General features: G+C 50.1%; 1 protein-coding gene across 3 annotated transcripts in view; it reads right to left on the bottom strand.

The window, feature by feature from the left end:
- PLXNA4 (plexin A4) overlaps window positions 1-24,978 on the bottom strand; it is a 447,622-nt gene that overhangs the window by 377,783 nt on the left and 44,861 nt on the right. For 2 of the 3 annotated variants that reach the window (XM_061198736.1, XM_061198735.1), the window contains exon 1: window positions 4,258-5,442. In XM_061198736.1, the coding sequence (XP_061054719.1) occupies window positions 4,258-5,442 (1,185 nt within the window). Of the gene's footprint in view, window positions 1-4,257; window positions 5,511-24,978 lie in introns of those variants that run through there. The other variant, XM_061198737.1, reaches the window with a different exon arrangement.

Here is a 24,978-nt window from a genome sequence, read left to right on the forward strand (position 1 = left end):
ACTATGAGCTCCTTGTCTCAATTGTCACTGCTCTGCAGACAGAGGGGGTGGGGACCCCGGATAGCAGCCGTCAAAGGCACCAAAGATAGAGACTATCTCAGGGTTGAGCAGCAGAAACAAAGAAATTACATCATTATCCTTAACCCCGCCCCTGGATGCTCACCAGCAAAAGGCCTTAGGTTGATCTACAGTCTCCCAAGTCCTAAGACACTGGGAGGAGCCCTGGCTGATCCCTCTAGGACCCTCCTTCTGCACAGGCCCTCCTCCTGAGGTCCTCAGAGTAATTTTCAGATGCCAGCCCGTTTGTTCTTGGATACCTCTTTCCATCCAAGCTGGGAAAAACCAGGACACAAGAAAGAATGGGCCAGAAGGCAAAACTAGAAGTTGCTTCCATTCCCCCTCTCCCCCAGGCACCAGCAAACACCTGGGCTGCTTCCCCAGCCTCTACACCCAACGCCCACTCCAGGATTTTCATTTGCAACATGCGCTGACTTTCACAGGGACACAGTCCCACGAGGAAGACACTCCTGGCTGGCTGGCCCTTATCTGTGATAGGGGCTCAGCCAGCCTCTCTGGTTCTCCTGGAATAAAGACAACAGGTTGCTCCATGGGGGCCTGCAGATCGAGGCTCCAGGTTCCCAGCCCAAAGCTTCTCCCCCCAGCTGGTCACCAGGCTGTGGGCCACCACGTGGCTCCACCAGCGCCCCATGCATGGCAGGCTCCGACCCCATTTTCCCTGAACACAGCCAAACACAGCTGGGACCTGGTGAGGGGGTGGGGCCTCAGGGCTCATACTACTTCCTGCTCTGAGTCCTGGAGGCAGGAGTTCAGGGGAAGGAATGTGAATCCCAGGAAATGAAGAGACCAGAAAAGCCTGAAGAGCACCATGGAACAAGCATTCTAGCTTAGGGAATTAGGACAACAGGAGCACAATAAAAATGAGTCACTGGGCAAAAGGTACAAAATACCGGTTATAAAATAAGTCCTGGAGATGTAATGTACAGCATGGTGACATAGTTGATAATACTGTATTGTATATTTGAAAGTTGCTAAGGGAGTAGATCTCAAAAGTTCCGAGCAAAAGAAAAAGAATGTGTTACTATGTATGGTGATGGATGTTAACTAGACTCTTGTGGTGATCATTTTGTAATATATACAAATACTGAACCATTACGCTGTACACCTGAAACTAATATAGTGTTACATGTCAATTATATCTCAGTTTTAAAATGAACCACTTTTCAAGCTCTTTGAGTTGTAACTATGACAAAACCCACAAGGGACACCCAACCCTACAAAAAACAAGTCCTAAAGTCAGCCTCCTGGGCCTTATGCCCCCCTCCTCCACTCTCCTGCAGCTGAAACGCTGCAGGACAGAGGCCATCTGAGAATCGGTTCCCCTTCCCAGGCCTCAAGGGAATCCTGGACTCAGAGGCAAAAAAGAACTCTAGAATTCATCTCATCCCTCCCTGCCTCAAGGTAAGAAGGCAAAAAGGAAAGGAATCCAACGGTCTTGTGAATGAATGGGTGCAGGAAAAGCTGGGTTTGCAAACACTGTGCCTGTGAGGGCTCCTCAACGGGGACACTCAGGAGCCTGGCCTGCGTGGTCTGAGCTGAGGCCAAAAGAACCGTAGCCAAGCCCCAGAGCAAACTAACTCGAGTATGGGCTGAATCAAAGGAAACTGATACTGTGCATTAAAAGCTGGTGTGGCCTTTTAGGCTGGCTGGGGAGACAGCCCCAGCCCTGTGCGGAGTTTCTGGCCTCCTCCTTTCTGCTCTCAGCCCTGAACTTGCCTCGAACTTGAAAAGGCTAATTAAAGCCCAAAGAAAAATCAAAAGCTTGTTATCTGGCTCCATTACTCCCAGTCCTGGCATTAGCCTGTCTTGCAAAGCTGCCTTCCCTCTGTTCTCTCCAAGGCCGCCAGGCGGATGTTAGGACCTGCAGCTCTGCAGACTCCCGTGATGAACTTTGCTTTTTGTACTGCGGCAGGGAGCAAGGGCGAGACAAATGCTTGCCCATGGGCAGCCAGGCTGATCTCCGCAGCTGATTTTACTCCCAAAAGCACTGCCCAAAAAGACAGGATTGGAGCAAGTTTTGTGCAGCAAAAATAGCCAACCCCTCTGATCTCAAAAGAACTAGCTGTTTAGTAAGCACACAGCATAAACTTGCTATTTTCTAACACAAGGTGTATATGTGAGTGCTTGTGAGGGTATTTCTTGTGTACGTGCACATGCATGTGTGTAGGAGTGTGTATGTATGTGCGTGTGTGCAAGCGTGGTGGTGAGAGGCAAGCGGGGGTGGGGGGGGGTGGTTCTCTTCAAATGCCGTCTCTGCTATTCACTCACAAATTCTATGACCTGGGGCGACTCATTCAAGTTGCTGGGCCTCAGAATGAAGGTACAGACCAGGGGATCTCTGGGCACCTTCCCCATGCCAACACTCTTAGGGCATCTCCCCAGGGACCTACGTCTGAGTGTGTAATATACATACACAAAGCACAGCACCTGGCCTGTCATTCACTGCCTTCATGTGGGAGCAGTCCATGACCACCAAGTTCATAAACTAGTCTCACAGACTCTCTTGAGTGGATCACCTACTGCCCAAACCAAAGTCTCCAAAAGATATGTCACCTGCTAGGGCTCAGCAGATACAGGGGACTCCCCTCAATTCTCTGGCCTGGCAATGATGGTCAACGTGTTGCTTCCTTCTTTGGCGCATGGTGCCTCTCCCATTTCCTTTGCGACACTAGGGGTCTCCTGGCTTTCCAGAACCCCCAAGAAGAAATGGCATCTTTTAGTATCAGCCCAGGTAACTGGAAAACTCATCACTAGAAAACAGGCTGAGCCTAAATGCTAGTGCACCAAAGAGAAACCTTGGGGCACAAGTGAGTTCCTTCTTTCTCCTCCCTCTCCCCTCCCCCTCCCCCAAATCCCACTGCCCGGAGGAATGGCCTCACCGCGTGCTGGAGGTATGGGTGCCAGTGTCCTCTGAGGTCTGCTTGGCAAGCAGCCATATTTCATGAAAAGACACTTGCACTTCTTAAATCAATCCAAGTACATTTTCCTAATACGGAATTCCACCAAAGTTTGACTAGGAGTCAAGACTCACATCCATGCACGTGCATACTTCTGCCTCATGACTGAATTGTCCTTTCTTCTCCCTACATTAAGACTATAGGATAGATTTTCTCCAACTGGGTTCATAATTTTTCAAATGGACGATAAAAAAGAAAAAGGGAAAGGAAAGTGACACAGGGCATAGAAGATGCCAACAGCTGAACCTTCCAAGTCACTTTAAGAATGGTTGAGAAAAAAACAACAATGAAGATGAACAGAAGTCAAGCCACAGAAAGGCAGATGCTTTTCACACTGGGTCACAAGTGAGTTATGTTGGGAGAGGCAGGAGGCTGTGTCACCCGTGGCACCGGTGGTTGCCCAGCAGTTCTGAGGTCCGGTCTGTCCCTCAGGGCCCACGGGCCCTGGGCAGGCCTCCGAAGCCAACCCTTCATTCTCCCCGTCCCCTGGTTTCCTTCAGCCCTCTGTCACCCAGCACTGCTCCATGGCTGCTTCTGGACACTGTGACATGTTTCTTCCATGAGACTGTGCACACAGAAGATACTTAATAAATACAGTTTTCCCAGCAAGCTTAGAAAACTGTTTTCCCCTCTATGTTCACTGGACTCTCCCCCTACTGCTTCTGATCTTATTTTCCCATTTCCTAAAGATACGCAAGGGGCTAAAAACATACCTCTCCTGAAGTTCTACATCTACCCCAAATGTAAAATGACTGCCTCCCTACTCCCAGTAGCGGTTTTACTCTAAGCTCTGCCTCCACCACCCATTGGTTTTATTCTAAGCTCCCAGGAGAGTGACTTGCAGCATGGTCGGTAAGAAGGTGGGTACACCTCTCAAGTCACCGCACACGACAGTGCAGCCTTCAAGAATGCCTGGTGCACGTGGCATCTATGGCACACAATTCCGCCTATTCCAGCCCCTCCACTTACAGCCAGTGAGCCAACCGGAACAGAGAAAAGTGCCGATAGGAAATCTACATTTAGCTCCAGCTCTGACTCTCATAAGCTCAGTGCCGTGGTCACAGCATGCCTGAGCCGGTGATAATCCGAGTCCAGTGAGATCCAGAGGCGGGATACACTTGTCTCATCTACAAAATGGGACAGATGATCCACACCCCATGGAGGCCACAGCCTAGGTCTCGACACCGTGCCATCCCGGCCCACAGGCCCTCCCCAGACTCACCGCGCTGCTGCAGGGAATGTCCTTCACCTTGAGCCAGGCCAGGTCCAGCGTGCCCTCGCCCCGATAGCAGGACTGCAGCCGCTCCTTAATGCGGTCGTTGATCTGCTTCAGGATGAAGATGCACAGGGCCGACTCGTCCAGGGATTTCATTTTCCGCTTCTGGCCTTTGGAGAAGACGGTGAAGAGCAGGTCGTCCTCTGGGCGAACCCCGAGGGTCCGGGCAAGCACGGCCCCAGCTTTGGACAGGTAGGCAGCCTGCAGCAGGCGGTACTCCACCCCGCCACGCTCACAGCCAATGGGCACCTCCACGTAGGAGTTGAAGGCCGTGTCCTCCTTGCAAAGCCTCACGAGCTTGGATGTATAAACCTGCTCCTTTGTGGTGGAGCCGGGGGGAGACACCATCTCAGGCTGAAGCGTCAAAAAGTAGACAAAGTTGCCGCTGCTGAAGCCGTAGACGTAGTAGATATCAAAGTCGGGGATGACGGTGAAAGTGTCCGAAGGAATCTTGATCATCGAGGCCACAAACTCATCGTGGAAGACGTATGCGAACATGCCATCCGCCTCTGAGTTCTTGGTCAGTTTCCGGCTGGAGATGGTGGGGAAATACTCCGGCTTCCCATCCACGGCCGTGGCAATGAAGAGCTTGTCGTCCAGGTTGTTGTAGGAGACGATCACCCCAAAGACAGAGCCACTCTCGTTGACCCCCGACAGGTAGTGCTCCTTCTTGTGAAAAGGCTCCCCCAGCTTGAAGAGGTCCTCCAGCCTCAGGAGCTTGCAGATGCCTTGGTACAGGCTCCCGCAAGCGATCAGCCTGTTCTCCTTGTAGTCTATCAGGAGCATCTTGTTGACATTGTTGGTGGTGGTCAGGGGCTCGTTGCACGTCTGGACAATGCGGGGAGGGTAGCACTTGGGGTTGTCCTCGTCTGGCCCCGTCTGGTGGGTCACCAGGACCTTCAAGTCGCTGGAGAGCTTGTAGATCCGATTGACAGCCCCCACATAAATGTGCCCTGTCCTCTCGTCCACCACCAGGTGGTTGAAGCTCTCGGCGGGCTCCCCGCGGAACGTGACAAAAGACCGCTTCTGGGGCAGCAGGGGTGGCTGCTGGGGGAGTAGAGTGGAGGAGCCCATCCCCACCATTAGGAGGTGGGAGAGCAGGCAAGTCCAATTCCAAGGCATGGCTTTCATTTCAGAGACGCGTCCTCGGGGCACAGTCACACTCAGCACAGCAGTGTCGAGGGAGGAGTGCAGGCTCCCTACGGGGGGGAAAGGAAAGAGGTGATTCTGGTTGACAAAGGCAGAGGCTTAGTTTCACCCCACAGCTTGTCTGGTTGGGCCCTCAAAGCATCCTGCACACGCTGAAACCGACCTGCAATGGGGGACGCTGGGGCCAAGGGAGCCAGTCCCCAGTGTGTGGGTATGAGTGCCCAAGCTGGGTGGCAGCAGGAGAGCACTTCAGTAATAGTACTAGTAATAATACTAGCAACAGTAACAACAATGATAACGGTGATGATGATGATGATAAAGAGCCATTGCCCACAGAATGCCTGACTTTGCATCAGCCACTGTCCAGCACCTTCCAGAGACTCTCATTTCATCTTAACAAACCCTTCAGTGCGGGGGATCTTCCATCTGCCCCTCCAGATCTGCTCTGTACCCTTCTCCATGCCCAGGAGGCTGACCTGTATGGACTATACCTCTGCAGGCTCCTTGCCCTTGGGCCTGATTAGGTGCAGCCAGTGGGGAGAATCAGCCGAAGCCCAGTGGGAGGGGGAGAGGCTAGGAGGAGGGGAGGGGGGCTGCAGGTACTGGGGACGCCCCACCCTCAGGTCCTGCGAACCACCTCCTGCCTGCCTCCCTTTGGTCCTAGGGGAGGTAACGGGCCTCAATGATCTTGCCCCCAAACACTGCCCTGCCTCTAAGGAGGCACGTGTCAAGACCCCCTCTATTAACCTTTGTGCAAATGACCTGATTTGTATGTGCAATGTTTCCTGCGGGGACCCTGACCAACAGCCTTGTGATATAAGTACTACTGACACTCCCACCTTACAGCTGAGGGGAGTAATCCAGGTTGCACAGCTAAAAGCCCTAGAGGCCAACTGAAACCAGGACCAGGACTGTCCAAGTCCATGGCAGACTCTCATGCTGTCCTGCTAAAACATCTCAGTTTACCCCAGCCAGGCACAGACGGGGACGTCCACCAGTGACTGTTAACGCACAGAAGACTAGTTCAAACAACCCTTTTTAGGGGGCTGTCCGTTACAGCCCTGGCCCTCTGGGTCTGCACCTACTGCAGGGGAAGCTTCTCCTTTGCACCTCCCCCCTGCTGGATGGTGCATGAGGCCTAATTAACAACCCACATCCCAGATCCCTTTACTCTGAGGCAGCCACCAGGTCCTCTGGGCGCACTGGCCAGGTCTGAGCCCCGATGTCATTTTGTTTTTTTCATTTTTTTTTAAGTCTTTATTGAATTTATTACAATATTGCTTTTGGTTTTTTTATGTTTTGGTTTTTTGGCTGCGAGGTATGTGGGATCTTAGTTCCCCGACCAGGGATCAAACCCGCACCCCCCGCATCGGAAGGCGAAGTCTTAACCACTGGACCGCCAGGGAAGTCCCCCGACGTCATTTTAATGAGGCAGGTCTTGGTCGCTGCCCAGGGTGAGGCCTCCTCTGAGAGGTTTTCATTAAAGGCAGAGAACAAATGCTTTAAGAAAAGTGGTCAAGTAAATAAAGAAAGAAAGAAAGAAAGAAATAACTCCCCGTGGAACAAAATAGCTTTCCATCCTAATGGTCTCATTCATTTCTATTCAAGATGCTTTTCTGCATGTGTTTCCAGAGGATGGCTTCATATTTCTTCCAGTTTGGGAGAAATCTGGGCAGGAATGGCCTACATCTTATTCGGAGACATCTCAGCTCTGTGGAATTTCTCTCATTTCCCCCTCCCAAACAACTCAGAAACAAGGTGATGGGAAGAGGGAGATGGCTGAGCCAAAGAAACCTGTCTGCCCCTCCCACAAGCAGAGAGAGTACAAAGTTAGATGGAAACCAAGAGAAGAAAGAAGAAGGAAAGCAAATCAAACACTTGACATTGTCAGCTAACAGTGACATTGACACTGACGTTTTCATTCCCAATGAAAACCACAAACATTCTCAAGAAAACGTCAGAGGAGGGAAACTGGCATACCCACGACCGACAGCAGTCTTGTGAGCGGAGGGCCTCCATCTCTTCCCCCGCATGGCAAACGTAGGCTGAGGGCACCTTCCAAATGAACAAGACACCATGGATCCAAGGATGGCCGAGGCTGGACCAGGCCCTTGAAAAACCCAGAGTCGGGGGGCAGACACCGCCAGAACCCAATTACTCAGACGGTGAAACGTTACATGACGGACTTCGAGAGCTCAGGTGAGGACAGCTGACCTCTAACCCCGGGCTAGGGAGCAAGGAGAAGGCTGTGGGAGGCCTTGGAGAGGCGATGGCACTTGGGCTGAGCCGTGAACTTCGAGAGGACCCACAGAGCTGGAAAGGAAGGGCCTCCTGGGGAAGGGGTCCATGGAGCCACAGCAAGGGCATTTCAACCAGGGTGCACGCCAGGAAGAGCCTGTCTGGAAAGCATGGTTCGTGACAGTCAGGAGGAGATAGGGCTGGAGAGGGAGCCAGGACCTCGTCAGGGTGTCCCTCGGAGGCTGAGGCTAAAATGCACAGTACTGAGGGAGCAAATTTAAAGGAGAAGAGCTCAGCCCCCGCTCCCCGAGAGGAGCCTCCGCGCTCCTGTCGATTTAGCCTTTGTTTGAAGAACTGAGTTTGCAGCTGAGGCCTGTGAGCTCCGTGGGGGTAGGGAGGGCCTGCCTTGCTCACTAGTGTGTCCACAGTGCGAGACCCACACCTGACATGGCGGGGAGACTCAAGAACTCTTTCCTGCCTGGCAGGAAGAGGGGCTGGAGGCGAGGAGCATCAGCATCTGTGCATCGTTCATGGGACCCCAGGCCCCAAGGCAAATGCTTGCCCACCCACTACCTCACTCCTCAGACAACCGTTCGCTGGGGTCAGGAGTGCCTGACCTGCTTTTCAGGTGAGGAAACTAGCTCTGCAAGAGCACATGGCTCATCAGTGGCAGAGCTGGGGTTGAAACCCAGCTTTGTATCATTGCAAAGCCCGTCCTATTTCTAGGAAAGCACAATTCCAGAGCCCTCAGAAGTCCAGTTTAGGGCTTCCCTGGTGGCGCAGTGGTTGAGAATCTGCCTGCCAATGCAGGGGACACAGGTTCGAGCCCTGGTCTGGGAAGATCCCACATCCCACATGCCGCGGAGCAACTAGGCCCGTGAGCCACAACTACTGAGCCTGCGCGTCTGGAGCCTGTGCGCCGCAACAAGAGAGGCCGCGATAGTGAGAGGCCCGCGCACCGTGATGAAGAGCGGCCCCCGCTCGCCGCAACTAGAGAAAGCCCTCGCACAGAAACGAAGACCCAACACAGCCATAAGTAAATACATAAATTAATTAAAAAAAAAAAAAAAAAAAAAGAAGTCCAGTTTAACCCATGTAAGTTCCCACACACAGAAATCCCAGGACATCACCCGGCCATACCAGCACTACAGGAGGCAAGCAAAGCCCCTGGGGACTCCCAGGGCATAACCTCACAGGTCATGCCCATCACAATGGGCACAACTATTTCCCCCTGAAAGCATAAAGGGCTGGAAAGTGCCTGGCACAGGGCTTCTCCTGGACTGAAGTAAGTGCTTCTTAAGTGAGAGTTGTTGTTGTTGACAAGAGTGAAAGAAGATGAAAAGGATTAGGATCAAAACATGTCCGATGGCACCATCTCTGTTAGAGTGATGAGGGCTTAGGAGGTCAGGCTGGTTCATATGAATTGCCTGTGCAAATCTAAATATCAGAGAAGAATCTAGAAGTTTTTGAGCTGAAAGAGATGATCCAGTTTGATGATTCCCAATCCCGGATTTTAGTGACGAGGAAGCTGCGATCCACAGACGTTAAAGGACTTGCAGGAGGTCGCACAGTGAGTTCATGGTGGGGATGGGATTAAGCTCAAGTCCCTGGACTCCTAATCCAGGCAGGGCTCTTCCCACGTCTCCTGACTTTACCTGAACCCGCTTCAGCACCTGCTCCTGGCCTTTGTCTGGAGGAGGCCGCTCTTTGGGTGCCATATTCTCTGCTGCCTAACACAGCTCTCAGAACACCACCGCCAACAACCAGATTCCATCAGGGCTGGTGATCCTCACTCCAGACAGGAAGGTGCGGGTCAGGCCTCAGCCACCGACCCTCTGGAGGGAACTTTCGGCCGTCCCTGTATTGGAACCTGCCGAGCCCCGGGAAAGTGTGCCCGCCACACCCCGCCTTACTGTACACACTCACGGACCCACAAGCCAATCACCAGCTCTCTGCTTTGCAAGAGGCGAGACGAGGAAGCCTGTAATTATAAATTTACTGAGCAGAAAGGTGCCAGGCCTCATTCTCCATCTTGTACTAGGCACTGAAAGGAGACACAGTTATGCATCTCAAACACTTGTCACCCTCATCTGGGGATGGCGAAATTACTGCGCCTGGAAAGGGGGGAGCCCACAGAAAACAACAACGTGTGATAGGAATAACCAGCCTCTCATTTTACACACCACGAGAGAGACGGATTAGCAAACAAACAAGAGAAATGGAAGAGAAGGGGGAGCTAGCAGGGATGTGGGCTTCAGCTTGCCTCACCAGAGACCCCACTGGGCACTGCCACAGCGGTGAGCCGGCTGCAGCCCTCCTACCCCAGCACCAGACCCACAGGTGAGCAGAGCTGCCCGCCCCTGCCCTCCAGGGCGGCCTGAGGCTGTCCATCCTGGCAAAGCTGGACTTCTCCAGTGGTGTCCGTTCCAGCTATCCAGGTAAGTGATGACTCAATCTAGGAAACCCTCATTGAGATTCCAGATCCCATCCACCATTTCTCTCTCAGGTCATCATTCAGCTGTTTTTGTCTTTGTTTTTTTAAAGATTTTTTTGATGTGGACCATTTTTAAAGTCTTTATTGAATTTGTTACCATATTGCTTCTGTTTTATGTTTTGGTTTTTTGGCCGCGAGGCATGTGGGATCTTTGCTCCCCGACCAGGGATCGAACCCGCACACCCTGCACTGGAAGACAAAGTCTTAACCATTGGACCGCCAGGGAGGTCCCTCAGCTGGTTTTAAAACAAAAGTATCAGAGGTAGCATTCAGCCCAGTTCTGACTCTTCAAGGCAAATAATGTAACCGAGTCACCCCAAGATGGCCCGGAAGGACTCACTGAACTAGGTAGGGTGGGAAAGGAAGACAGAACTGAAAGTCTCTGAGTCAAACCCAAACACTCTGCTGTTTCCCCCTCTTTGAAATCAAATTTTAATTCTGAATCATCTCAGGGGAGATGAGACTCATTTTTAGAAGCTGATCATCATTTTGATTAGAGAAATTGGGGCTTTGTTTTGTGTGGCAAGTGGTGAAGAGCTCAAACTAATTTTCATGAAATGGCATCATCTTCTCAGATTCCTGAGTGGCAGAGAAGAAAGTTATTATAGAGTAGTTTAAAAATAGCAATTACCTCACGAAATTACTTTAGAGTTTACAAAGTGTTTTCATATATATTATCTCATTCTGATCGTACTGTACGTGGCAACCCTGTTAGATAGAAGAGGCATTTGTAAGCATACGGCCTCTATAGATAAGGAAACGGAGGCATGAGCAGGGACAGGTCCTGGCTGGGGTCACACTCAGTGATAGTAGGACTTGGCAATCTGTTCAGGTCTCCCTTGGTGGCACACGGTACCTTCCCTGACCCTCTGGACAGAATCCTGTTTTCCTCAGGACGTTTGCCATGGGATAATAGAACATCCAGAAAATGTCTTCTAGGATGATATTTCAAAAGACAAGTCATAATCCAGTATCAGTCTAGTAACCCGCGCAGGTTACAGGTGCTTTTTTAATGAAATAAAATAGAAGAGAAAAATAAGAGTATGTCACATTTAGGAAGGATAAGACTTTTGTTTCAGCCATGTATGTGTATGCATGAGTGTGATGTAAGTGTACTTCTTACTGTCGGTCACTGTGATGCTGAATTTGATGTGTCCACTTGGCTGGGCCATGGTGCCCAGATATGTGGTCAAATGTTATTCTGGATGTTTCTGTGAGGGTGTTTTTGGATGAGATTAACATTTAAATCAGTGGACTCTGAGTGAAGCAGACTCTCCCCTAAAATATAAGCGTGTGGCTACCAGATCAGGTGAAGACTGAATAGAACAAAAGCCTGACCTCCCCAAGGTAGAGGGAATTCTGTAGCAGAAGCCCTTGGACTTGAACTATGACATGGGATCTCCTCTGAGTCTCAAGTCTGCGGTCCTACTCTGCTGATTTTGGACTTGGAGTCTCCATAATTGCATGACCTAATTCCTAAAAATCAATCTCTCTCTCTCTCTCGATATATATATGTAGTTTCTGCTTCTCTGGAAAACTCTAATACAGTCACGATTTTAAAAAAACAAAGAAAGACACTGTTAGAGATAGTAGACACCTGTTGTTTTTGATGTTGTTTTTGCTACCATTCATTTATCCTCTGGGGATCCACCCCTTCACCCCCTCTCAGCCCAAAGCATCTGGGGAAATTGACTCCACCCCTGGTTCAAGGGAGGACACATGACCCGGGCCCAAACCAATCAGCATGGAGCAAGGGCAGGTCACAGGGACTAGTTTAGGGATGGGTACCTGGTTGGATCAGAATCTCTGGGAGGCAACAGACTTTGGATGGAGCGCTGAGGAAAAAGTCCTAGGTCTTCTATTGGCTGTGGCCTTGGAGAGGGGCGGGCTTAAGAACTGCGGACACCGTCTTGTAACCAGGGGAGTGGGGGGGGGGGGGAGGGGAGCCTGAAGAGAAGGAAGTTAAGTACGAAGAGAGCAGAGCTGAGCCAGGGCACAGAAAGTCCTGAGGCCCAGGTCCTGGTGACATCACACAGATGTCTAGATCACGTGCACTGAAGCCAGCTCTATGCTTATACTTCCCGGCTAGGTGAGCCAAAAATTCCCCTTTTGCATAAGCCAGTGAGGGTTCTGACATTTGTTAATGAAAGAATCCTGACCCATGCACAGAAAAATCCAGCCTTCCAGCCAAAAGAGTAAGGTGTCTCTCACCACATCCTCCCTAGTAGACTGTTCTTTCACAAGAAGAAGCATGCCAAAGAGATCTCAGTGTCCCACTGCCCCAGAAATAAACTAGAATTTTGCAAATAGTCAGGCTTTTTCCAGGTGAGTTTGGGTGTGTGTGCATGCACGCGTGTGTGTGTGCGTGTGTGTGTGTGCGTGTGCGTGCTGACTTTCATAATCCATCACGATGCTCCCCTGTCTGCTGGGCCTTTGCCTTGAGGGCTGTGCTGACAAGTCTCCTGGGATGCTCTCCACCTGTCCATGCCTCCGTGTCCTCGGCACAGGAGGTTTCCCCTGCCCAGGATGACCACCCCACCCCCTCACCTAGGGCCTCACCCTTCAAATGAAGCGTGTCTGACCCTGGCCCTGGTCTAGGACAGCCCCCACTGCGTGTCAGTCCAGGAACTCGAGTTAGTCTCACATTCTACAACCACAAGCGTCTCACATTCCACAAACACTGCTATATTTGCCCACTGATGCTCCCTGCCATCTAAAAAATATGAGCTTCTGGAGGTCAGAAATTACTATGTATTTTTCAGCACTATTCTCCTCAGTTCCAAGCCCAGAGCTTGATCTACGGTCGGTATGTTGGGAATACATGAAGGAACGGACGGATGAATTATGAATGAATGAATGAATGATGAATGACTAAACGAGGAACGGATGACGACTTTACAGAAGAGTGTATGAGGTGGCAGCTGGGATCACCCACAGCTGAAGTACCAAGTAAATCTTGGTGCTGAGCCACTTAGCCCAAACACACAATGCTGATTTTACCCTGCTCTAATCAGGGCTTATAGCTACTTAAAATACCCACTTTTGCCCATTAAAAGCATGACTTCAAATGCAACAGGGAAACTACATCTTTCAGACACAGTTTACAATGAGAACTGCCGGTCCTCCAGCTGGAATATCATAACAGGTTGCCTTGCAACCACAAATTAGACTTGAGAACCACTGCCCTACTCAGCAGAGGACATCAGCACAGACTATGTTGAGGAGAAGGAGCTGGGCCTGGAAACAAAACTGCGGCAAGGAAAACAGACAACGCAGGAGACCCAGTTGCTGGAAGTCAGGATACATTTGTTCATTCGGCCAATGCGTGTTGATGGATCACGTACCACAAGAGGGGTTCTCAGCTGGGTGCACGGGCTACAGACACTCCAAAGCAGAGAACAGTAGCCCTGCCCTCCAGTGGTTGAGGTCTCTTACTGGATCCTGTAGCTTTCCCCTTTGAGGTCATCCATAGTCACTGGCAAGCTCTGCCGAGCTCCACCTCCCAACCCCTCCTGGTTTCCTAGAAACCAGGAACCTCATTCCCCTTAGTCCCCCTTACTGGCCGCACTAGAGGTAATTCATTTCTTGCGCAGGTGAGGCCAGAGGACAGGAAGCTAGCTATCCACCAAAACTGTGTGCTTCCCCATCCATGCAGCGGCTGGTGTAAAGGTGTTGATAAGAGATGGCTACCAGCTATGGCCTACACTTCTCGGCCTCTCCATTTTCACACAGTCTCCAGGTGTGACCGCATGACTGGTGAAGGAGTGTCATGGTGACACTTCCATACCAAAGCAGGTAAGAAATAGATATGTCTTCTCTACAGATCCTTTTACCAGCTGGATAAACAGGATTGTGAGGCCCTGCAAGATGGTGGAGCCTCAAGATGGAAGGACCCACCCACTAACCACAGACATCCAGGCCAGACAAGAAATAAACCACTCCTGGGACAAGGCTCTGAAATGGTGAACTTGTGTGTCCCAGCAGTTGGCACCACCCTAACGAACACAGGCAGAAACGCAGCCAGCACGCTGCATATCAGAGCCGGATTCCAACCCGAGGCTGGGCGCAGTGGGGCTCCGTTCCTGTAGTGCATCAGGCTGACCCCAGGGAAAGTCCTCTTTAGGTGTCAGTAGCTCCCTCCTTGTTCCCAAAGCCAGACTGCAAGTTGCCAAGCCCAGAGAGGTGGGAGATGGCCATGCCGATGTCTACAGGGGAGAAATATCTTCATGTTCCTCCGAAGTGGTCCTTCTGAAGTTTGGAACCAGGGAGGCACTCTGTGTGTGCAGCTAAGGGCAGTGAGGGGACTGGGGACACAGCCCAGGTCTCCTTTCTATTTCATCCAAGAAACACCAGCCAGCTATTGATCCAAACCAGCAAAATGGAGAAAGGCCTTTGTAAGATTCCTACTCCAATTTGTAATCTATGCATTCAGAAGAACATCCTCAGTAAGTAACCAGTATTTTTTCTTGTCCGCATTTCTCACTTGAAACTCTTGGTTTCTAGAAGTAGGAGCCATGAATTGTGATTTTCTTTCTTTTCCTGGAAGATTATATTTACATGGAACATCTGTGCCTGCCTTCTGAAGCCACGATGGGCATGCAGCCCCCTGTGTACCTAGTCCTGGCCTTTGCTGCCACCCCTCCTCCTTGTTGAGGTCTCAGAAATGACTGCCACATTCATAAGAGGAAAAGTGCCCCAGGGTGTGGGTGTCATAGTGCAATCCATCACTACCACTAGGGGAAAGATCAAGTCACAACACTGTGACTGGACAGTCTTATGTGCAGGAGGGGGGACCCAGAAGGCTCAGCCCGGCCATGACCCAGCACAAAACCAGAAGGCAGCCACAGCTGGGGCAGGTCATGAGCCCAAGAATCAATCCCTCCAGTCTGCTTTCCCTCTGCTTCTGCTCTTTTGAGCAATGAGAAATGTGACATTGGTGGTCGGAGCAAGGGCTGGAGAAGGGCATAAAGGATGGGGAAGAGGGAGCCGTGGGGACCCAGGCACAGGCTTAGCGTCCAGCCGCCAGGCAACCAGGCTGGTCCCTGGGAAACTCAGCACCAAGCTCAGCTACTTAATCCTTATTTCCCAGTTTATTAGAGAGGGCTGGGGGAACGTGATTACCATGGACAGAGCCTTTGCAACCAGCCTGGAAGAAAAGTCTGCAGGAGGGTGAGTCAGTGAGCCACCCCCATTCAGAGATTAGGTCCACGCCGGACCCCTGAGGCCCCCATCTATGGTTTCCTCTCCCCCAGGCCTCCCCATCCTTGGCCTTGAGGGAGCCCCCCAGGGTGCAGAACCACCTTTCCCTGGCCAAGTCTGCTGTTCCCAGCAGAGACGAGTGGGAGCTCCAGCGAGCCCAGGAAGCCCAAGATGGAACTCTATTATTACACTGTGGCAGCCCTTTATATTCCAGGCACTGTGCTCGGGCAGGGGAGTCGTTAAGCCTCCAAGTCTGGCTGTGAGGCTTTAAAAACACAACACTCTCAATAGCAGCCTGGGCTGGGAGGACAGAATCGTCAGCTTCTTTCCAGCGTCTCATTTAAAGAAACCAGCCAGCCAGGAACCGGGGGTCAGATGTACCAGCCGACTTGGCGTCAGTGTGGTCACTCTCTTCCACCCCAGCCCTTGGCCTGGCCGGTGAGAAATGCCCTATCTAGGGGGCTGGCTCCCAGTATCTTCTGAGGGTCCCCACTGGCCTCTGGAGGTGCAGAAATGGAGGCACATCATGGGAAGATGCTCAAGACACCCCAGTGCTGTGGCAAAGGGAGCATCTGTTGTCACTTTTGCTGCCCCAAGACCTGGGTGGACATTCGTGTCACAGAGAAGGGGCTTGGGGTCCACCATGTGCTGGGACAGTCATCTATCCGTGCAGCCCCATCGCAGGCATACGGCCCAGGGCGAAGTGGATGGAAGACTTGCTTCGCTAACTGATCTTCATCTGGAAAGGAGACTCTCTGCCACTCTCCCTGCCACCCATTCCCCCACTCCCCTGGGCCTTGCCATCTTCTCTCCTTGGACTCCCAGCCTGGCACCAGAAAGCAAAGCCACGTCATGTGGGCTTCAGGCTAATGAGCTCCTCTCTCTCAAGGCCCTTCTCTCTTGCCATGGTCGTGGGAAGAGGCAGGATATCCTTCGTGCACAGCAGTTAACGTGTTGGCCACAGGCACCCATAAGAGCCTCCCCTCTCTGAATCACAGCAGCAAGGATGCTACAGGTATCAGGAATGGACCTCCTCACTGGCCACAGTTCTGCTTTCTTGATGCCTCAGTTTCCCCATCTGTAAAATGGCATTTCTGGAAATAGGGTGATGAGTCAAGGGAGATCATTATGTTTCTTTTTGGGCTTAAATCTAGGAGGAGTGAGAGTGAAGCATTTCAGGCTTCATGGAGCACAGGCTGACGCTGATGTGGGGAGGGTTCCACAAATGGCCTTTGCCATGAAATGGTGAGGATGACAACACCCGGGGAGGGGGTGTTCACTGCAAAACACAAGGCTGGTGCTGAAGTCTCTCTTTCCAGTCTCTTTGCATCTTCACCTAAACTGGCTTTGTAGTGGCTGAAATCTAAGTTGTGAGGAGCTTTGGGAGAGCCCACTGCGGTCTAGTTCCACGACCTGCCCCCAGAGAACGCGGGACATGCAGCTGTTAAGCGAGCCTCCATCACATTCCTTGGACCTATCTTCTCTCTCTCAGTAAGGACTGCTGGAGCAGGACACACTTTGTCAGCTCAGGCATTGGCCCATTCACTGAGTCAGAGCCTGGGGAGCAAGTTAACCTTTCAAGGAGGGGCCCTCGCTGCTTCCGGCCTCTGAGGACCCCAACACTCGACAGTTGAGTGAAGAATCAGCAGGAGGCCTCCAAGCTCTGAAGCCACCCCACCCACTGAAGGGCTTAACTGATAACCCAGGATAAGGTGATCCTGCCTATTTCATCTCCTATCTTTAGCAGGAGAAGGAATTTTAAAAGGAATGGAAATTCCCTTCTTTAGACTGGCAGAAATCTCTAAGTAAACTTTTCTGACTAAAAAAAGTCAACAGGTTTGGAAAGGATGCTAGAAGCAGGTTGCTAGGGGGACCCAGATGGGAGCCCACTGCACTCATATCCTTGCACTCAGCATCTCTCCCAGGTACCACTCTGCTCCCAAAATGCCTCCCCACCCCAGGCCATCACTGCCACCCCCAGCAGAGCAGACCTGCTTCCCACAGCCCGGCCTCCTGCCTTCCAGCCCACAGGGTCTTCCTGAGGGAAGCTGGTGATGCCACCAAATGGCAACACCATGAGGGAACAGGCTATCTGGGGCACATTTGGGCCAAATAATCGCACTTCTGCTGTCATCTAATGTGTAGTGGGAAGGCTCTTTCTCTCCCCTGTCCGCTCCTTGTCCCTCTACCCCCTCCCTTTCTTTTTCAATTCCCGGGAAAATCAGGAAGTGAACAGTTGTCTCCCTTGCTGGTCTATATTCATGTAATTAGTGCTATTTAATTCCACGATGAGCCAAAGCTCAGAAAATACAAAACATATTTCAGCTGTGTGCCGCGAATCTTGGCAGAAATCTTCCCTGCAGCCGGAAGCAGAACAGAGCTATATTCTCTCCTTTAAAAAAAAGGTTCAGAATTGACTGCAACAAAGTTTGGGGGCCAGGCACTACTACCTGGAAATATGCAAGGAGCTAGCAGAATAGGGTATTTTATATCTTAAAGTTTGGAAATAATCTCCATCACCATGGCAACACTGAATTTTAAAAATACTTAGTATTGATCAAATAACACTAGTAAAACATGTCATTCCTCCTAAGGAGGTGGTTCCTGGCTCCCCATCCCCTCCTTATTCCTATGGGCTTTAAGTGTTTGGGTCCCTAGCAGTGGGGACCTGTGCCACCCTGTCATCCTGCCTTTCCCACCTGCTGGGCACATATCTGTGAATCAAAGGACCAAGGAGATGTGCGGTTTCTGGCAATGAATCTCAATTAACTAACACATTCCAATCTCCCAACTCCTTTGCCCCTGCCCATCCCACTCCATTCTGCTGAGACCTCACTCTATTTCCGTATTTGTGCCAGCAACATAGGAGCAAGGAGCAGGAAATCTTAACCCCCATCCTGCCACCATTTCTCAAGTGAGGCACAGAATGGTGAAGACCCTCCAAGACCATTCTCCAAGGTGCCCATCACTGTAAAGAGACCACACAGCACAGTCCTCAACAAGTCAACCTCTGCCCCACATCAATGCTGGGGCCTCTCGCCAGCACTCCTGCCGGGACTAAGTCCCTCCTATAGCACCCCTATGAACTGGCCATGCCCTCCTCCTTCTCCAGGTGACAAGAATACAGAGCCGGTGCTAATGCTGGAGGGCCCGGGGCAAGGCCAGGCAGAGGAAGGAATCCTGTTGGATGCTGCTGACACCTCCTTTCAGGACCTGCTCAGAAGCTGTGTCACTAGGGGCACAAGAGTCCAAGAGATGGATCTCAGGCGTGACAGAGGGTCGAATCCATTGCGAGACCCAGGAGACGTTGAAGTAGACTCTGCAGCTCTTATGAGTCTGCTCTGCACATTACTCAGTGAACAGAAACACGCAATGCTCCACACAGAGAGGAAAACACCTGCCAACTCTGGCCACCTCGTCCTCTTACACGGCCTGAACTTCCACCACCACCACCTCTTGTTTGTGGGTTATATCTTGCCTTCCACATGCTCCTTCATATGCAATCAACACTCATGACTCCAAAAATATATATCTATCCCCATCCAACCCATTATTATTACTGCCCAGATGGGGACACCAAGACTCAGAGAATTTCATTAAGTTGCCCAAAGCTCTGCTCTTCATATGTCCACAACTCAGGTCTTCTGATGGACCCAACACTTCCCTGTAAACCACAAGGCCACCCATCAGAGTCATCACTGAAGATCGTATGTCAAAGCAGGATGGGGGATAAGTCTAGAAGACCCCATGACCAATGCAGTGGTTAACTGGGAGGAAAGGAAGGCCTCCTAGCCTATTAGAGTATAAAAACTAAACAATTTTGGACTGTCATCACCTCCATTTACCTTGATGTTTTGCATGTGTTGGGAGAGGACCCTTTCCTTCAGTCCAAGGAGGTGGCACAATTGGACAAGTTCTCGGTGGCCAAGGGATGATATAAGGGGCAAAGTAGCAAGTGGGGAGGGTGACCCAAGTTCATCCCTGCATTCGTTCAACAGCACTTGTTCAGCTCCTACAACATACCAGGAACCCACGTTCCAAGGGTGCACTGTGACTAAGACAAAAAGATTTTGATGTCACAGAGCTTACATTTAATAGGGAGAAGACAGACAGTAAACAGGAAAAATAGTTATTTTCAGATAGGGTAAGTCCTTTAAAAAAAAAAAAAAAAGGATAGTCATTTCATACGGAGTCACTGCGGGGGCAGGGCATTCCCTAGCTGTAGTGGCCAGTAGAGGTGTCTTGAGGCTTGCAGGGAGGCTAAACAAACAACAAGGAGGAAGCCACCTATGCAGCGATTTGGGGAAGAGCATTCTAGGGTAAAGGCAGAGTGAGTGCAGAAACTCTGAGGAGGGGGCAGACTTGGCAAGGAAAAGGCGGAAGGCTGAGCAGCCGGAAGACACTGGGCGAGCGGGGAGTGTGAGTGATGGGGTCTGAGGGAAAGGTGGGGGGTAGACGACAGAGGGCATTCAAATCCAGGGGAAGGAACGGGAATTTCATTCCAAACGGTATGGGAAGCCATGAAAAGGTTTTAAGCAAGGAAGTAACACGATCAGTTTATCACTGACAAACTCAGTCTGGCTCCAGGTGGAGAATGGTTTGTGGGTGGAACAGGGGACCTGCAGGAGTTCCTTGAGGGGTGATGGTGGCCTGGCTCAGGTGATGCAGGTGAAAACAGGTCATCACTGCTCTAGTAGGGCTTGCTGGTGAATATGGAAATGAGAGGAATATTCATAATACCTCCTTGATTTTGGCTTGAGCACCTGGGTGGATGGTGGTGCCATTTTACTGATATGGGGAAGGCTAGGGAGGAATAGGGCAGGGGAACAAAGAAGTCAAGAGTCCAGTTTGGGACATCAAGGGCAAGGCTGTCTGCAGATTCTGCCAGGGTTGGTACGGGAGGGGATCATGGAGGGAAGTGGCTTACAGAGAAGCTAGCTGTGTGGTCTGCAGAAAGCATCTCATTTAAATGCTCCAGGAGGATGCTAATGGTATCCTTATTTTCTAGATGAGAAACTGATTCTTAGTACCTAACATGAAGTGAAGCTAAGATCTGAACCTAAGCCTGCAGAAAGCCCCAGAGGCATCAGGGCCCTCTGCTTGTGCCAGCCCTCGGTAGAGGCAGAGGCTGCACCAAGGTACCTTGGCTGGAAGAAGGGGATGCCAACTAAAATATTTTCCTAAGGGACCTAGCATTTTACACTTATTTTTTGCGAAAGAAAAACTATCACATCAAAGTTTCAATTTTACTAAAGGGAAATTGCAAATGCTTATGAGGTACAGGCTAGTTTGTAAACCTCATAAATTTATAGCCAAAATTAATAGTATTAATAGAGTGGAAATGGCAAAGGATATTCAGCAGCAGTTATTTAGTTCTTGGCAAGGAGCCCTCTCTTCACTCAGGTTATAAAGAGAATATTGGGCACCCAGTTATGCAAACCAGTGAAGTTATGCAAACCAGATTCCTCACTGTCTGTAATGCAGGTGTTTCTGGTGCCCCGTGGGAGCTGCTGCTTTATTGAGGGATAATGAGCCTCTGTCCTGGTCTACAGTGTAAGGCTATGCTCATGAAGGGGTGACCATCATTGTATCAGTCATCCGGGTAACAAGTGGCTCCCCAAACAGGTCGACAGATGACACAATTTCACAGGTAGGAGCGGGGACTCCCATCACTCTCTGGGCCTCAGTCTTTATGCCTAAACTTTAAAGGGTCTCTAGAGTCTAGCCAGGGGTCAAAAAAGGAGTGGTCCTGGCAGCACAGTTGGTGTTAGACTGGAGCGTCATCTATCGATGAAGTGAAATAAACTATAACTTGGAAACCACATTGACTTGTTATAGTAACTCTATTTATTTTCCTTTTATGACCTCCAGGCCCCAGGCAAAGTCCTACTAAAACGTCCAGCTTTGTCTCAACTGTGCTATTAGATATTAATGGGCAGTTGTAAATGCACTCTTGGGCTGAGGTTCTAAGGAAGATGCATTCTGTCCTCGGGAGCCAATGTGGCCGAAGCTGCAGTTATTAGCAGGAGAAATCCCAATCTCTGGGTGAGGGTTGAGGCTGCAGGATCTCAGCGCCCCTCCTCAAGTGGAGGTTCTTCTTCCAGTGCCAAGTCTGAGCAAGGCCATCGTTCCCTGACCAAGCAAACCCTGCCATCACCTCTCAGGAGCTACTCTCCCGGACACCCACATGCCTGCCTCCCTGACTTCTAGATGCTTTGGGCAAGAATTATCATCTCCATTTAGCAGATGAGGAAACGGAGGTTCAGAGAGGTTAAAGGCCTTTCCCAAGGTCACAGAGATTGTTCCAGGAAAGGGGTGATCAGCGTCCACATCGAGGAAGGATAATGCAATGTGGTAAAGTGTCAAACGGGCACAGAAAAATGAATTGAAAAGAAACGAAGCAATCTCTAAGTGAACAATGAACAAGATTCAGTCTACAGTGAAAAATCAATGAGGCAAAATGCTCAGCCTGTAAAGATCGATGAGGCAACCGACCAATGACCCGTATTCCCACCTGAATTGACACCCAACCACATCACAGTCATGTCTGTATTTGCCCAAACCAACCCCCATGCCACCTGCCAGCGTACTGCCTGGGTACCAGATTCAACCTCCACCTGGGCACCTCCCTTGCAGTGATCTGAACAGCATCTTCAAACAGCCCTGAATGGTAGCTGATGGAGTCTGCACACACAGGCTACAGAAAGAAGCCCCTGAAACAAGGAGATAAGGTCACCTTCTGAGAGTTAATTTAGCACCGATCAAGACATCCTCACGGAAGCACCAGATATCTGCAGAAGCCACCTTACAAGGGCAAAGTGTCCCCAAATCACTACTGAAAGAGCAGGGAACCAAAGCCTACTCAGGGTCACATGGTTTCTTCCACTAGACGAGAATGTAAGTCAAGAAGGCTGTAATCTAAACAGTCTGAATAAAGAAGGCATTAGCCAACTCGGGGTGGTTGGCCTGGAGCAAAACGGCAAGAGCTGCTGAGTCTTAATCTCACACCAACCAGGGAGAGAGAGAGCACGGCGGTGGCTGCCAGACATGAGTATGGGGCTCACCCACCGGGAGGCATGCTCAGAGGAGGGACAGCAGTTGGTCACCAGGCTTCTCCACGGCACAGATGACGTGGTTCTCAAAAACACCAGACTCTCGGTTGCAATTCCACATTCCCCCAGTGAGCCAGCTGACCCCACCGGTTCTTTCTTGCTGGGATATCCCCCAGCTTTATCCAGGAGTACACCTTCCATATGCAGCCCCACCTCAGAAGGGGGCCAATCACAACTGGAATAAGCCAGTGAATCCCAGCCCCAGTGGGTAATCATGATTGGATTAAGCCAATCATGGGGGTCTCCTTCCCCCTGCCAGTGATAAGTTTTGGAACAGCCATGAGACTCAAGCCTGGCCCACTGGACCAAATGGGAAGCCTGCTGGGGACTTCATGTGGAGGAGTACCACTCTGCCTTACTTGCCCATTACCCTTCGTGTCATCAACTGTTGCAGGCTCCTCCTGACCATGAGGGGAGACATTACCAACACAGCCACCATGGCTGAGCGGAGAGAAGAAAGCCCCTGGGGGATGAGGATGATGTTGAGTCACTGAACGATCCAATCCTGGAGGCACCAACCTGTGGTCTTCTCATGTGAGATGACCATTCACTTATTGTTCACGTTATTCTTGGGTTCTGTAACAGCAGCTGAAGGCATCTCATTGACTCACCCAGTAAACCTTCAGGTTACAGAGGTGCTCTCCAGATACCCTGCTACCATGAAGCCAAGAAGGGTGTCTAGGAGAGCAAGCATCATTCTTCCATTAACTAGATAGGAACAGACCCCACTACAATCAATAAGATGGCATTTTACATTCAATATCAATATCCCAGAGAATTAGAGTGAGTTAGTCCTGAGAATCTGTCCATCTCTGGATACACAGGCAAGGCAGACCCTGGTCCATGGTAACCCCACCCTGGGAGACCCTACCTGGAAGCCACTGGCTGCCTGCATGTTGGTGTCACCTTATTTAATGGCAATTGAAGGGAATGATGGGAAACACATGCTTCCTTCCAGCCCCACCTACCTTACATCCACTCAAGTCCTTTATCCACTCGATGTATTTGTGTCCTTGTCTTTAAACAAGCTACATCTTACCTACCTCACGGTGTTTTGAGAGTAAAATGAAATCAATATGAAGAAAACAAAGTGATATATAAACCACGGTACTTTGGATAAGAAGGCTGTGTGGGAAATCACCTCAACTTCCTGTGTATCAGAATCACTAGGGGAGATTTTTATAAAGCACAGACACCAGGATCCCACCTCCAGAAACTATCATCCAAAAGATGTGGGATAGACATCGGTATTTTTTTAAAAGCAATAATTATTTAAAATTAATTATAAAATTATTATTAAAATATTGTTTTTTAAAAAAAGCAATAATCACTTGCTTCCCAAGTGATTATTCTAATATGCAGCCAGAATGGATGAGAACTGCTGAAAGTTGATCCTGTGCAGGTGAGGAAGCATGCCCAAGGAACAGAACGGGCCACCGTTCTGATGTCACGGGACATCAGCGTCCACTACCCACAGAGCCAGAACACAAGCAGTCTGGGCTCCTGAATCCCAGATTAGGTATCTTCCCATTATGTTTCAGTGTCAACAGCAGGGTATTTAGAGCACTATTATTAACAGAGAAAGCAAAGGCAGGAAGAAGGAATTATGAAGGGTCATTAGGAAACTTTTGGGGGTGATAGGTATGTTTATTATTGAATATATTGTTTGTGATATATGGTTTCACAGGTGTTTACCTATGTCAAAACTCATTACATTGTATACTTTAAATATGCAGTTTATGCTATATCAATTATACCTCAATAAACTGAATTTTTAAAAAAATAGACTAAAAAAGACAACCTACAGAGTGGGAGAAAATATTTGCAATTATCATACTTCTGATAGGTCTAGAAAATATCAAGAAGTTCGACAACTCAACAACAGAAAGACAAACAACCCAATTTAAAAAATGGCCAAATGACTTGATGAGACATGTCTCCAAAGAAGATATACAAATGACCAAGAAGCCCATGAAAAGATGTCATAAGGGAAATGCAAATCAAAACCACAACGCGATACCACTTCACACCTACTGGGATGGCTAAAATCAAATGGAACATAACAGTGTTGTCAATAGTGTGAAAAAACTGGAACCCTTGAATACTGTTGGTAAGAATGTAAAATGGTGTAGCTGCTGTGGAAAACGGGTGAGTCCTCAAAAAGCTAAAAATAGAATTACCATGCAATCCAGCAATTCCACTCCTAGGTATATACCCAAAAGAACTGAAAACAGGGACCCGAACAGAGATACGTACACCAATGTTCATTTTAGCCAGTATTCAAGGGCCAAAAGGTGGGAACAACCCAAGTGAAACTTGACTGCGCATCACAGGATCCCCTGGAGAAGCCATGCTGAGCTTCTGACTGGGTGGGTCTGGGGCAGGGCTCAGTAACGTGCATTTCTAAGAAGTTCCCAGGTGACAGTGCTGCTGCTGCCTGGAGACCACACTTTGAGGACCACCGATACACAGACT

Source organism: Eubalaena glacialis, chromosome 8 (genome assembly GCF_028564815.1).
Source record: "Eubalaena glacialis isolate mEubGla1 chromosome 8, mEubGla1.1.hap2.+ XY, whole genome shotgun sequence".
Taxonomy (NCBI): domain Eukaryota; kingdom Metazoa; phylum Chordata; class Mammalia; order Artiodactyla; family Balaenidae; genus Eubalaena; species Eubalaena glacialis.